Source organism: Pongo abelii, chromosome 1, assembly GCF_028885655.2.
Source record: "Pongo abelii isolate AG06213 chromosome 1, NHGRI_mPonAbe1-v2.0_pri, whole genome shotgun sequence".
NCBI lineage: Eukaryota > Metazoa > Chordata > Mammalia > Primates > Hominidae > Pongo > Pongo abelii.
In genome coordinates this window covers 148,750,653-148,764,766 of record NC_071985.2, presented here as the reverse complement: position 1 = coordinate 148,764,766, position 14,114 = coordinate 148,750,653, and the positions used below count along the sequence as shown (strand labels likewise).

Here is a 14,114-nt window from a genome sequence, read left to right as displayed (position 1 = left end):
AGTATATATATTAGAATGTCTAAAACAATATTTTAATGCAGTAGGGCCCTTGAGCTTTCTTGTCTTGTTCCTGCTTTGAATGGAAATGCCCAAGAATATACTTTCAGGGATCATTTCTATAGTTTGTTGCCTTTCATGTTTTACCACCAAATATAAAGTTGGCCATTTGGCTGAGATAGGTATTCTTTATCAGATTAACAAAACATTGTTGATTTCTAATACACTGTATTTTATCTTTTTTGATATGTTTGTTAGTTTGATGAATTATATGAGGGAGACATCCTCACTTTCCTGGAATGAATACCATTTAATCATGGGGTATTAACATTTTAATATTTGCCTGAAATCTATTTACCAAAATTTTATTTAGGGTTTTTACTTCTATAGTCATAAGTTTTATTAATCTATAGTTTCTTTTTTTCTGAAGTTGGGATTATATGGGATTCATAAAATGAGTTTAGAAAGTTTCCAGGCTTTTATTCTGCAGAAAATTTAGGAACATAGAGTCATCTTATATCTATTTCTTATAAATTTTAACAGACTGATTCGTGGGTATTGGTCTCTTCAAGTTTTTACTTTTTGAGTCAATTTAAGAAATTTATATTTCCAATAAAATCATCCATTTCCCTTTCTAATTATCATTGCTTATATTATCTATATTGTTGTATTTATTGTTAATTAATGCTATTTTGAGGTATATTCTTTAGATTGCCTTGAGGCTTGTCAACTTTATTAGTATCCTAAAGATTTATGATGTATTTGAATCTTTTCATATTTATATTTAGAAATAAAATCTTCTGCCAAATAGCAGTCATTTACTAATCTATTCATATTATGTATTTAATTTTTAATAATTATTCCTAAAAGGGGGTAGAACGGGACGGCCACTACTCATTTAAAGTGTATGTGCTTTTCAAAGGGCTTGACTTATCCCAGGTAGTCAACAGCTAACCTACCAACAAGTGGCACACTGTAACATACAGGTTGTAGTAATGGACAAACTGATTGACAGCCAGATCTTGATTATCAATGAAACAGATGTAAGGATCCATGGACAATTTACAAATAAAAATAGTAGAGTATTTTAACCATTGGTTTTAATATCTTCTCAAGTATTATAACTATGCACAGCAGTGCAAAAATCATAGTAAATATGAATAGTTTTAATTGTCTTCTTTATTCTCTGATGCATCTCCAAATGATCAACGAAAAAAAAAGGCAGAAGAAAGAAGTGGCCTGAACAACTCAAACTGTACAATCATTTTCTACACGTGATTGCCCCAATAGGTTTGTTATTCTAAATTGCTGGCTGGCTAGACATGAAGCAACTGTCTGCTTAGCTCATTCTTCTGGGTAGTGCAAAACAGCAGTCCCCAAAGCAGGGCACGCAAGGCAACCAGCTCTCAAACAAAAAGATAATATTAGAAGTCCCATTCCTACTTATTTTTACCTTATTCTTTTTCAATACCTTATTTGTGTGTATATCTTATAATAGTATAGTCATGCATCTAAATAATTTGTAAGTAAATAACTATATATATATTGATTCTGTGTACTAGAAAATGTTTTACTGAAAGGGATATAAATTAAAAATCCTTGGAGAGCTCTGGGCCAGAACTGGAGAATCATGAATATGAAACCTGCTTTAGCCGCTAATCAGTCATGTGAATTTGGTCGACTCTTTTATAATCTGTAAAATGGGAGTAAGAACACCAGTCTTTCCTTCCTCACAGTGTTGTATTGAGAACAGAATAAAGCAACTGTAATTGTTTGTAAATTCTATAAAGGCTGTGCAGATTATGATTTTTTTTTAGTTTTTAAAATCTTTTCCTCAAATGTATTCAGTACCCACATTTAATCTTTATAGAAGACCATATTCGAAGTAGTGGGAAGACATTTTACTTTTAGGATCAAAGGAGAAAAATGTTTAAGGTTTAACAATTCTCTAATTCTAAAAGAGATATATTTCTTTCCAACCTCTCAGAAAGTTTTGATGACCAGATATTTTAAACAAAATAAACTTGGGAATTAAAAAAGGAAAGCAATTAAAAGTAAGTCTGAGATTTAGCTGTAACTTGAGGAGAAAAGAATTTTTACAAAAGGGATAGGAAAAGATAAGGTCTTAAAAACAAGGAACTAAAAATTAATACTGAAGTTTTGTAACCTTAGGAGCCAGGATTTTGATGCCAACAGTTAATTATCCCAGAAATTTCTTAAGTATTTTGTTGACCTGCATACTTCCTTGAATCAAAATGTTGAGGTTAATAGCTAATCTACTGCTTGCTGCTTCTTCTAGCACTATTACATTTTAGGAACCTAATGGCATCTAAGGAGTTCACCATGTAATAACAGTGGGAATTTATTTTTCTTGGTGTTTGGAAACTCTCAGGAATTTTTTTTCCTTTTTCTTATTTTTCTTTCCCTCTCAATTATAGGTTGAAGCTCCATTCATACCAAAGTTTAGAGGCTCTGGAGATACCAGCAACTTTGATGACTATGAAGAAGAAGATATCCGTGTCTCTATAACAGAAAAATGTGCAAAAGAATTTGGTGAATTTTAAAGAGGAACAAGATGACATCCGAGCTCACACTCAGTGTTTGCACTCTGTTGAGAGATAAGGTAGAGCTGAGACCGTCCTTGTTGAAGCAGTTACCTAGTTCCTTCATTCCAACGACTGAGTGAGGTCTTTATTGCCATCATCCCGTGTGTGCACTCTGCATCCACCTATGTAACAAGGCACCGCTAAGCAAGCATTGTCTGTGCCATAACACAGTACTAGACCACTTTCTTACTTCTCTTTGGGTTGTCTTTCTCCTCTCCTACATCCATTTCTTCCTTTTCCAATTTCATTGGTTTTCTCTAAACAGTGCTCCATTTTATTTTGTTGGTGTTTCAGATGGGCAGTGTTATGGCTACCTGATATTTGAAGGGAAGGATAAGTGTTGCTTTCAGTAGTTGTTGCCAATATTGTTGTTGGTCAATGGCTTGAAGATAAACTTTCTAATAATTATTTTTACTTTGAGTAGCTCAGACTTGGTTTTGACAAAACTCTTGGTAATTTTTGAAGATAGACTGTCTTATCACCAAGGAAATTTATACAAATTAAGACTAACTGTCTTGGAATTCACTGTTTTGGCAATAAATTTTGGTAGACTAATACAGTACAGCTAGACCCAGAAATTTGGATGGCTGTAGATCAGAGGTTCTAGTTCCCTTTCCCTCCTTTCATATCCTCCTCTCCTTGAGTAATGAAGTGACCAGCCTGTGTAGTGTGACAAACGTGTCTCATTCAGCAGGAAAAACTAATGATATGGATCATCACCCAGATTCTCTCACTTGGTACCAGCATTTTTGTAGGTATTAGAGAAGAGTTCTAAGTTTTCTAAACCTTAACTGTTCCTTAAGGATTTTAGCCAGTATTTTAATAGAACATGATTAATGAAAGTGACAAATTTTAAAGTTTCTCTAATAGTCCTCATCATAAACTTTTTAAAGGAAAATAAGCAAACTAAAAAGAACATTGGTTTGGATAAATACTTATACTTTGCAAAGTCAAAGAATGGCTTGATTATTGGAAACAATATAGAGGTATTCATATTTAAATGAGGGTTTATGTTTGTTTTGTTTTGTAACCGTTAAAAAGAAGTTGTTTCCAGCTAATTATTCTGGTGTACTATATTTGTGAACCTAGGGTAGGGGCACTGCTGCAACTTCTGCTTTCATCCCATGCCTCATCAATGAGGAAAGGGAACAAAGTGTATAAAACTGCCACAATTGTATTTTAATTTTGAGGTATGATATTTTCAGATATTTCATAATTTCTAACCTCTTTTCTCTCAGTAAACAGAATGTCTGATCGATCATGCAGATACAGTTTGTATTTGAGAGGTTAGTTTTTTTCCTACACTTTTTTTTGCCAACTGACTTAACAACATTGCTGTCAGGTGGAAATTTCAAGCACTTTTGCACATTTAGTTCAGTGTTTGTTGAGAATCCATGGCTTAACCCCGTTGTTTTGCTATTTTTTTCTTTGCTTTTAATTTTCCCCATCTGATTTTATCTCTGCATTTCAGTGACCTACCTTAAAACAACACACGAGAAGAGTTAAACTGGGTTCATTTTAATGATCAATTTACCTGCATATAAAATTTATTTTTAATCAAGCTTATCTTAATGTATATAATCATTCTATTTGCTTTATTATCGGTGCAGGTAGGTCATTCACACCACTTCTTTTCATCTGTACCACACCCTGGTAAAACCTTTGAAGACATAAAAAAATCCTGTCTGAGATGTTCTTTCTACCGATCTATATGTCTTTCGGTTATCAAGTGTTTCTGCATGGTAATGTCACGTAAATGCTGATATTGATTTCACTGGTCCATCTATATTTAAAACGTGCAAGAAAAAAATATAATACTCTGCTCTAGCAAGTTTTATGTAACAAAGGCATATCATCATGTTAATAAATTTAAAACATCATTTGTATAAAATATTTTAATTTTCTTGTATTTCATTTAGACCCCAGAACATGCTGACCAATGTATTCTATATGTAAACTACAAATTCTATGGTAGCTTTGTTGTATATTATTGTAAAATTATTTTAATAAGTCATGGGGATGACAATTTGATTATTACAATTTAGTTTTCAGTAATCAAAAAGATTTCTATGAATTCTAAAAAATATTTTTTTCTATGAAATTACTAGTGCCCAGCTGTAGAATCTACCTTAGGTAGATGACCCCTAGATATACATTGGTTTTGAGGGCTATTCAGCCATTCCATTTTACTCTCTATTTAAAGGCCGTGAGCAAGCTTGTCATGAGCAAATATGTCAAGGGAGTCAATTTCTGACCAATCAAGTAAACTAAATTAGAATATTTTTAAAGCATGTAAAATTCCCAGTTTCAGCCACAATTTAGCCAAGAACAAGATAAAAACTTGAATAAGAAGTAGGTAGCATACATCAGTATTTAACCTAAAATTACATATTTGAAACAGAAGATATTATGTTATGCTCAGTAAATAATTAAGAGATGGCATTGTATAAGAAGGAGCCCTAGACTGAAAGTCAAGACATCTGAATTTCAGGCTGGAAAACTATCAGTATGATCTCAGCCTCAGTTCTCTTGTCTGTAAAATGGAAGAACTGGATTAGGCAGTTTGTAAGATTCCTCCTTTTACAGTTGATAACAAGATTGTCTTTCTATCTGATATTTTCAAGCGTATATTGCTTTGAAGTAAGTCTCAATAAGGCGATATATTTTAGGGCATCTTTCTTCTTATCTCTGACAGTGTTCTTAAAATTATTGGAATATCATAAGAACCTTGGTGTCTGTCCTAATTGCTTTCTCACTCACCGATGCTGAATACCCAGTTGAATCAAACTGTCAACCTACCAAAAAAGATATTGTGGCTTATGGGTATTGCTGTCTCATTCTTGGTATATTCTTGTGTTAACTGCCCATTGGCCTGAAAATACTCATTGTAAGCCTGAAAAAAAAAATTCTTTCCTACTGTTTTTTCTGCTTGTTGTAAGAATCAAATGAAATAATGTATGTGAAAGCACCTTGTAAACTGTAACCTATCAATGTAAAATGTTAAGGTGTGTTGTTATTTCATTAATTACTTCTTCGTTTAGAGTGGAATTTCCTATGCACTACTGTAGCTAGGAAATGCTGAAAACAACTGTGTTTTTTAATTAATCAATAACTGCAAAATTAAAGTACCTTCAATGGATAAGACAATTGATTGAGTCTTGAATTCTACTTGGTGCCCTCATCTCCTGATTTATTTTCCGCTGATACAAGAGTTGCTTATAGATTCCTAGTTTTTATGTGTTTGGGTTGGTTTCTGGGTGGTGGGAGCAGAGCAAATTGGGGAGGAATATATCCACCAGTCTACTCACACTGGATGTTTACTAAGAAACTGCTAGATTCATTTAATAGTTTTTCTCAAAAGTGTTTCTACTTCCTTCTCATTTCTCATATTGGTTTAGATTACTCCTAACATAATGTTCTAAATATTCATATTTAAAGGATTTGATACTTCAAGAGCACTCATCCTTCTATTGTAACAATGAACTATTAATTTCTAATTTTTTCTTCAGGAGTGTTTTTGAGCTTCACATTACCTCTTTTCATTTTAGACAGGTTAATTAGTGTGTATTTCCATAGTTGTCTTTTACCTCAAGAAATAATCATTTCTTTAGATAATTATTTTAATGGCTTGCTATTTTGTATGATTGTTCTTGCAAACATTTCTATTTATGCATTTTATAACACGGAGCTTACTATTTTTATACCAGTACTCTCTCCATTTTATCATTATCAGGGCTTAATATAAATGCAGTTTTCTCATTTCCTTGTAAAACTAATTACAGAAATCTAGGTATGTCTTTACTGAAGAACTATCATCATTTGAAATCTATTTAGCTGTAAATTTTCTCTTGTGCACAAATACTGGATATGAAGTTAAGTACTTATTTTAAGCTTTCCTGAAGATTTTCCATATGCTTATTTAATAGCCTTTATGCCTGTTGTTATGACCTGGATTGTGAACTGTGAACAAAATTCATATTGAAATTCTAACCACTAGTACCTCAGCATGTGATTGTTTTAGGCGGTAAGGCCTTTGAAGAGGTAATTAAAGTAAAATGAGGTCATAAGGGTGGGACTTCATCCAAGATGGCTGATGTCCTCATAAGAAGCACACAGACAAAGGGAGGACCACGTAAAGACATAGTAAGAAGATGACCATCTATAGGGCAAGGATAGAGGCCTCAGAAGAAGCTGACTTTGCCAACATCTTGACTTGGGACTTCTAGACTCAGTAATTGTGAAAAATAAATTTCAGTTGTTTAAGCTGCCCAGTCTGTGATACTTCATCATGGCAGCCATAACAAACTATTAATAATATACCCACTGAGCTAAGTATTCTCATGGTGAAAGACTTGCATTGATTTCCCTTCGTATGCTTTATACGTGGGCAAAACTGAATTTACCACAGGCAAAAAAAAAAAATCAGTGTGGTCACAAACCTCAGTGCACCTGCTATCTTGTTTCTATTCTTCCTGGAATACAAGCAGGAAGTAGGAAACAGTAGCCACTGAGATACTGAGAGTAAGGGAAAGCATGAGTAACTCAAACCACTACTAACTCCTCGTCAGACTTACCCATGGAAGGATAGCCCTCCTCTCGAAGCAGTGCTAATATAACATAAAATTAAGCACACCAGATTCATTGAGTTTACAGCCTCTGCTCATCTTTTAGTGGTGATACTAACAATGAAATGGCCAAAAGGAAAGTGGGAGTGCAAATAAAGGGTTAATGAGAATACCCCAGCTGGTTCTTCCTCTCCTGATTATCAGGGGTTAGTAATGCTCACAGCAAATGATGACCTTAATGTATTAGTTTTCTACTGCTGCTCTAACAAGTCTCCACAAACTTAGTAGCTTAAAACAACATAAATTTATTTTCTTACAGTTCAGGAGTTCTAACAACCAAAATGAGCCACACTGGGTTAAAATCAGGGTGTTGGCAAGCATGCATTTCTTTCTAGAGGCTCTAGGGAAGAAGCCATTTCCACATCTCTTCCACCTTCTAGAGGCCACCTGCTTTCCTTGACTCATGATGCCATTCCTCCATCTTCAAAGCCAGAAACATTGGGCCAAGTCCTTCTCATGCTGCATCACTCTCACTTTCTCTTCTGCCTCCCTGTTTCACTTTTAAAGACCTTTGTGATTATATTAGACCCACCTCAGTAATCCAAGTTAATCTCCCTATTTTATCTATTTATTATTTTTAAAAATTTATTTTTTATTTCAATAGCTTTTTGGGCAACAGGTGGTGTTTAGTTACATGAATAAGTTCTTTAGTGGTGATTTCTGAGATTTTGGTGCCCCTATCACCCAAGCAGTGTACACTGTACCCAGTGTGTAGTCTTTTATCCCTCACCCCCCTCCCACCCTTTTCCCCGAGTCCCCAAAATCTATTGTATCACTCTTATGCCTTTGTGTCCTCATAGCTTAGCTCCCAATTGTGAATGAGAACATATGATGTTTGGTTTTCTATTCCTGAGTTACTTCACTTAGAATAATAGTCTCCAATCCCATACAGGTTGCTGCAAATGCCATTAATTCATTCTTTTTTATGGCTGAGCAGCATTCCCTGGTGTATATAAACCACATTTTCTTTATCTACTCATTCATTGTTGGGCATTTGGGCTGGTTCTGTATTTTTGCAATTGCGAATTGTGCTGCTGTAAACATGCATGTGCAAGTATCTTTTTCATATGACTTCTTTTCCTCTGGGTAGATACCCAGGAATGGGATTGCTGGATCAAATGGTAGATCTACTTTCAGTTCTTTAAGGAATCTCCACACTGTTTTTCATAGTGGTTGTACTAGTTTACATTCCCACCAACAGTGTAAAAGTGTTCCCTTTTCACCACATCCATGCCAACATCTATTTTTTTTTTTTTTATTATGGCCATTCTTGCAGGAGTGAGGTGGCATTGCATTGTGGTTTTCATTTGATTTCCCTGATAATTAACGATGTTGAGCATTTTTCCATATGCTTGTTGGCCATTTGTACATATTCTTTTGAATGTGTCCTTAGGCTACTTTTTGGTGGGATTTTGTTTTGTTTTGAGACAGAGTCTTGCTCTGTCTCCCAGGCTGGAGTACAATGGCACGATCTTGGCTCACTGCAACCTCTGCCTTCTAGGTTCAAGTGATTTTTCTGCCTCAGCCTCCCAAGTAGCTGGGATTACAGGCACGCACCAGCACACCCGGCTAATTTTTTGTATTTTCAGTAGAGACGGGATTTCACCATATTGGCCAGGTTAGTCTTGAACTCCTGACCTCAAGTGATCCATCCGCCTCAGCCTCCCAAAGTGCTGGGATTACAGGCATGAGCCACCATGCCTGGCTGGGACTGTTTGTTTTTTACTTGCTGATTTGAGTTCTTTGTAGATTCTGGATATTAGTCCTTTGTCGGATGTATAGATTATGAAGATTTTCTCCCACTCTGTGGGTTGCCTGTTAACTCTGCTGATTATTTCCTTTGCTGTGCAGAAGCTTTTTAGTTTAATGAAATCCCATCTATTTATCTTTGTTTTTGTTACATTTGCTTTTGGGTTCTTGGTCATGAAGTCTTTGCCTATGCGAGTGTCTAGAAGAGTTTTACTGATGTTATCTTCTGAAATCTTTATGGTTTCGAGTCTTAGATTTAAGGCTTTGATCCATCTTGAATTGACTTTTGTATAAGGTGAGAGATGAGGATCCAGTTTCATTCTTCTACATGTGGCTTGTCAATTATCCCAGCACCATTTGTTAAATAGGGTGTCGTTTCTCTCACTTTATGTTTTTGTTTTGCTTTGTCGAAGGTCAGTTGGGTGTAAATGCTTGGCTTTATTTCTGCGTTCTCTATTCTCTTCCATTGGTCTATGTGCTTATTTTTATACCACTACCATGTCGGTACTGGTTTTATAAACTTCTTAATAATAATATGACTGATACTTATTTTTTTAATCTGAAGTATATTTGTTTGGCTCTCTATTCATCATTACCTCTGTAACAAAATTATTCTATTAATACATTTTCTCAGTTGAAATACCAAGAATGGTTTTTATTTTCCTGACTGGACAACCAATTGACATTTCCATTGTTACCATTCCCTTCTACATTGTACTGAATAATCCTAGCCATCACTCTATGAGAAGAAACAACAATGGTAAAATGAAGACCATTCCAAATAAAAGAGAATATTTACTACCAATAGATTCTCATTAAGGAATTCCAAAATTGTACTTTAGGAAAAAGGAAAATGGTCCCACAAAGAAGAAACAGCCTCAGGGAAATCTGAAGGAAAGAAATAAAAAGAGAGAAACAAACCCCCCAAATAAACATCATCAGGAATAAGAATTTAGCTACAGAATAGCTTGTAAAACTTAGAAGAGAATTGTGGTCAGGTTAAAACTTTAAACACACAAACCCATCCTTTCCTCCCTTCACTGTCCCTCCCCAAACACGCTGATACAATGATAGAGCATGTTTTAAAATATCTTTAATGACATACATTGCACTCAGAACAAGATAAACGTCTCCAGGCACCAGACGCAGAATGGAAATGGTGTTAAGTGGTGGCTGAAGCCACACACACTAATATACAGAAAAGGCTTTTATTATAGTGAGATAATTTCAGCAAATGCAAAAGAAAAAGATTAAAGAAAATTCAGAGATGGTAATGGATATTGAAAACAAAGATGATCCACAGTTAGTATAAGAAGCTAATAAATAAAATAGAAAAATTATTCAAATATATCATACAGAAGGTTTATCTCCAAAATGAAGGAAGAACTAAATTTACATGCTGAAAGAACACCTGTTTTTCAGGAAAAATTGACATACAGCTTTCAACATCAAGCCATATTCTGGTGAAGGTTTTGAATTTTAACAATTAAAATATTTTGCATAAAAATCAACCCCCAAGGCTGGGGGTGGGGGTGGGGAGGGAACCAGGCTGGCCTCAGAAGTCTCCACAATAATATTCCATGCCAAAAGATGATTACATAATGGCTATAAAGTTCTAGGGAAAAGAAAGTATAAGCCAAGAATATTATACCCAGCCAAGTTGCATTTAATTTAAAGGCACAAAGCAGACACCTTTAAATATCAAAAAGAAAAATTATGGAAAACCAAATGAAGAACGTAGTAATATAGAAGCAGTGATGTAAAGCTTGTGGTAAACCCTGAATCTGTCTTAATGTAGTTCTAATTATAAGCAACTATGATGATTACAATCATAGAACTGAATGTAAATGTTTTAACCCTTGGCAAACTTAGAATAATGTAACTAACAAAGTTGGAATGTAGAGAAAGAAAGAAGTGAGAGAAGGTAGAAAACTTCTAATGTCTATACATTTTATAGCAGGATGTCAATTAATGGAGTCTAAAATTGAAGTTGGTTAAATAAGATAATGACTCTAACCTCTCAATTTTTTCTTTATGGTTTTGTAATTTTTTTGTGAGGAAGGAACATATATAAACAGTTTCATTTTCCCTTCAACTTCTTTTCCTTGTGTTAAATTTATTTTCATTTCAGTTTTTTCTAGTGAATTTGATTTTGTAATATAGACAAAATTAAACTGAACACTTTATATTAAAAAGTATAAGCCAGGCGTCAGTGGCACACACCTGTAATCCCAGCACTTTGGGAAGCCGAGGTGGGTGGATCACAAGGCCAAGAGATCGAGACCATCCTGGCCAACTCTGTGAAACCCTGTCTCTACTAAAAATACAAAAATTAGCTGGGCCTGGTGGTGCGCACCTGTAGTCCCAGCTACTTGGGAAGCTGAGGCAGGAGAATCACTTGTACCTGGGAGGTGGATGTTGCAGTGAGCTGAGACCATGCCACTGCACTCCAGCCTGGGTGACAGTGTGAGACTCTGTCTCAAAAAAAAAAAGTATAATACAATTTTATAAAATTAGTGCTATCTGGGAGAGCGGCAGCAGCAACCGGAGCGGTAGGAGCAGCAATTTATCCGTGTGCAGCCCCAAACTGGAAAGAAGATGCTAATAAAAGTGAAGACGCTGACCGGAAAGGAGACTGAGATTGACATTGAACCTACAGACAAGGTGGAGTGAATCAAGGAGCATGTGGAGGAGAAAGAGGGAATCACCCCACAACAGCAGAGGCTCGTCTACAGTGGCAAACATGAACGATGAGAAGACAGCAGCTGATTACAAGATTTTAGGTGGTTCAGTCCTTCACCTGGTGTCGGCTCTGAGAGGAGGAGCTGGTCTTAGGCAGTGATGGACCCTCCATTTTACCTCCTTACCCTGTCGCTTATAATGAGGAATCATATATCCTCTTACTCTCTGGGACACCAGAGCCACTGCCCCCTCCCCTGGATGCCCAGTAATGTATGTCTACTGGTGGGAGACTGTGAGGACCCCAGGATTCAGTATTCCTGGCCCAGAGGGCCCTTGCTGACTATTGGGTGTTAGTTTGCAGTCCTGTGTGCTTCCCTCTCTTATGGCTGTGTCCCTGGTTGTCAATGAAATATTTCCTGGCCTCCTGGAAAAAAAAAAATTAGTGCTATCTAGTTAGGTACCTCTCTACCTCTCTACCCTTCTGTCTCAATATGTGCACCGAGAATAGCGTAATAATGTTATCAATGGTATAAGATTTGAGGTTATTTCCTAATTCTTCCCTTATACTTTGTTGAGTTGTTTGCATTCTTTGTAATGATAAAGTAATTAATCAAAGATAAAAATAAACATGCCCAATAACAGAGCATTGATTTCTTAATACATTTTTTTAAAATCATCAATCTTGTAAGAGTCCTACTCTTAACAATTAAGCCATTTTCACCAGAGTTAAGTCTTAAGAAACCTTGATTCTTTAATTTCTTTTTTTTTTTTTTTTTGAGACAGAGTCTCACTCTGTCACCCAGGCTGGAGTGCAGTGGCACAATTTCGGCTCACTGCAACCTCGTACTCCCAGGATCAATTGATTCTCCTGCCTCAGCCTCCCAAGTAGCTGGGATTACAGACATGTGCCAACACTCCTGGCTAATTTTTTTGTGTTTTTAATAGAGATGGGGTTTCACCACGTTGGCCAGGCTGGTTTCGACCTCCTGACCTCAGGTGATCCATCCTCCTCAGCGTCCCTAAATGCTAAGATTGCAAGCGTGAGCCACCGCACCCAGCCTGATCCTTTAATTTCAAGATGTAAAATGTGATACTATATCATCAATATGCTTTTGTGCAAGCCACCAGATGTCACTAAAATGGCTTCTCTAGCATTATTATTGCCATAAAGAAATGTTTCCTCTCATTCTTCATATCTCAAACTCGTGAGAACCCTTTAACAGCCAGACCACCCTCATGTGAGGGAAAAAAAAAAAACCCTCTTATCTTCACTGCCAATTTCTTCACCACAATATGCTAAAAACACATAATCAACACAACCAACTTTTTATTAAAGTTTTTACTATGTTTTAAATAGTCAAAGTCAGGAAGCACATGGCTGAGTTGGACTGTTTTCTGTCAATAAATCATGTGGTTAATTGGACATCCAAAAAAAAAGCCTCTTTTATTCAAGTAGCAGTGTCCTTCTTTGTCACTTATCTGTTGATAACCTTATTCCTGTTTATACCATGGTTCAGAAAATAATCACTAACCAAACAGAAGTTTTCTTCCATGTGATAAAAAGCTGCTGAGTGTTTTTCCTTCATATATCACCAACTCCTAAAATCCAATTCAGAATCTACTCATCAGCCATCTTACCTAGCTTTAAGGTAAAAATACATTGCTGTAGATCATATGCCACTGATAAGCTTTTTCTAATTTTGCTTTCCCTCCATAGATATCACTTGTCAGTTATTTGGGACTGGTTTTACAGATTTCCTAATAATAGTGTGTGCAGTACTGATTTTTGCTAAGGAGTTAGACTTTGAATCTTGCTTTTGTACTTCTGGAATTGATAGTGATCAAGCACACTCTCCCTAGCAAGTGGCGGACCACACAATGAAAAGTCGTTTTTGCAAAAACAGAACAGCAGCTGACTCTCATAACCAGGAAGGCTGAGGAGGGACTTCTGTCCAATAAGATCTAAAAGATCAGAAGATATAATCAGAACTCTGCCTTTCTCACTCCACCTCTGGGCCACGCTTTCCTCAGAATTGACTTCATCCTCAATAAGCACTCTCCATGGGGCAGAAAATGAAACCACCAGCTACTCCAGACTCACACTTTCAAAAGAGTTTTGGTCCCAGTTAAAGGAGAAGGAAGTCTCCTGCACTATATCAAGCCCCAAAAGGGACTCTGATTGTCCAGCCTGGGTCAGAGCCTGCTTCTGTGGCTGGACAAGGAGAAATACATGATTGAAAGCCTCATCAGAATTATGTGCATTGGGAGAGGGGTAGTCCTCCAAAGAAAGATGTGCTGGTCAGACAAGAAAATAGCCGATGTTCACTAAAATCTCTTCTTCACCTTTAAAAATAAAACCCAACAATTTTGCATAGAAAATAATTATTTTAAAATAAAATAATTATTTCCTGTTGTTTTGGGAAAACTTTATGGGTTGATGAGAGTGATAGATGTA

At 35.9% G+C, this 14,114-nt stretch overlaps 1 protein-coding gene and 2 pseudogenes across 5 annotated transcripts in view; all 3 read left to right on the top strand.

The window, feature by feature from the left end:
* PRKACB (protein kinase cAMP-activated catalytic subunit beta) overlaps positions 1 to 5,750 on the top strand; it is a 156,971-nt gene extending 151,221 nt beyond the window's left edge. For 3 of the 5 annotated variants that reach the window (XM_009248536.4, XM_009248542.3, XM_054547582.1), the window contains one exon: positions 2,436 to 5,750. In XM_009248536.4, coding sequence (XP_009246811.1) covers positions 2,436 to 2,561 — 126 coding nt within the window. In that variant the 3' untranslated portion in view covers positions 2,562 to 5,750. 5 annotated transcript variants of the gene reach the window in all.
* LOC112130873 (small nucleolar RNA U3) lies at positions 92 to 171 on the top strand (annotated as a pseudogene).
* A 5,735-nt stretch (positions 5,751 to 11,485) lies between the features above and the next one.
* LOC112135792 (NEDD8-like) lies at positions 11,486 to 11,819 on the top strand (annotated as a pseudogene).
* Positions 11,820 to 14,114: the final 2,295 nt, after the last annotated feature.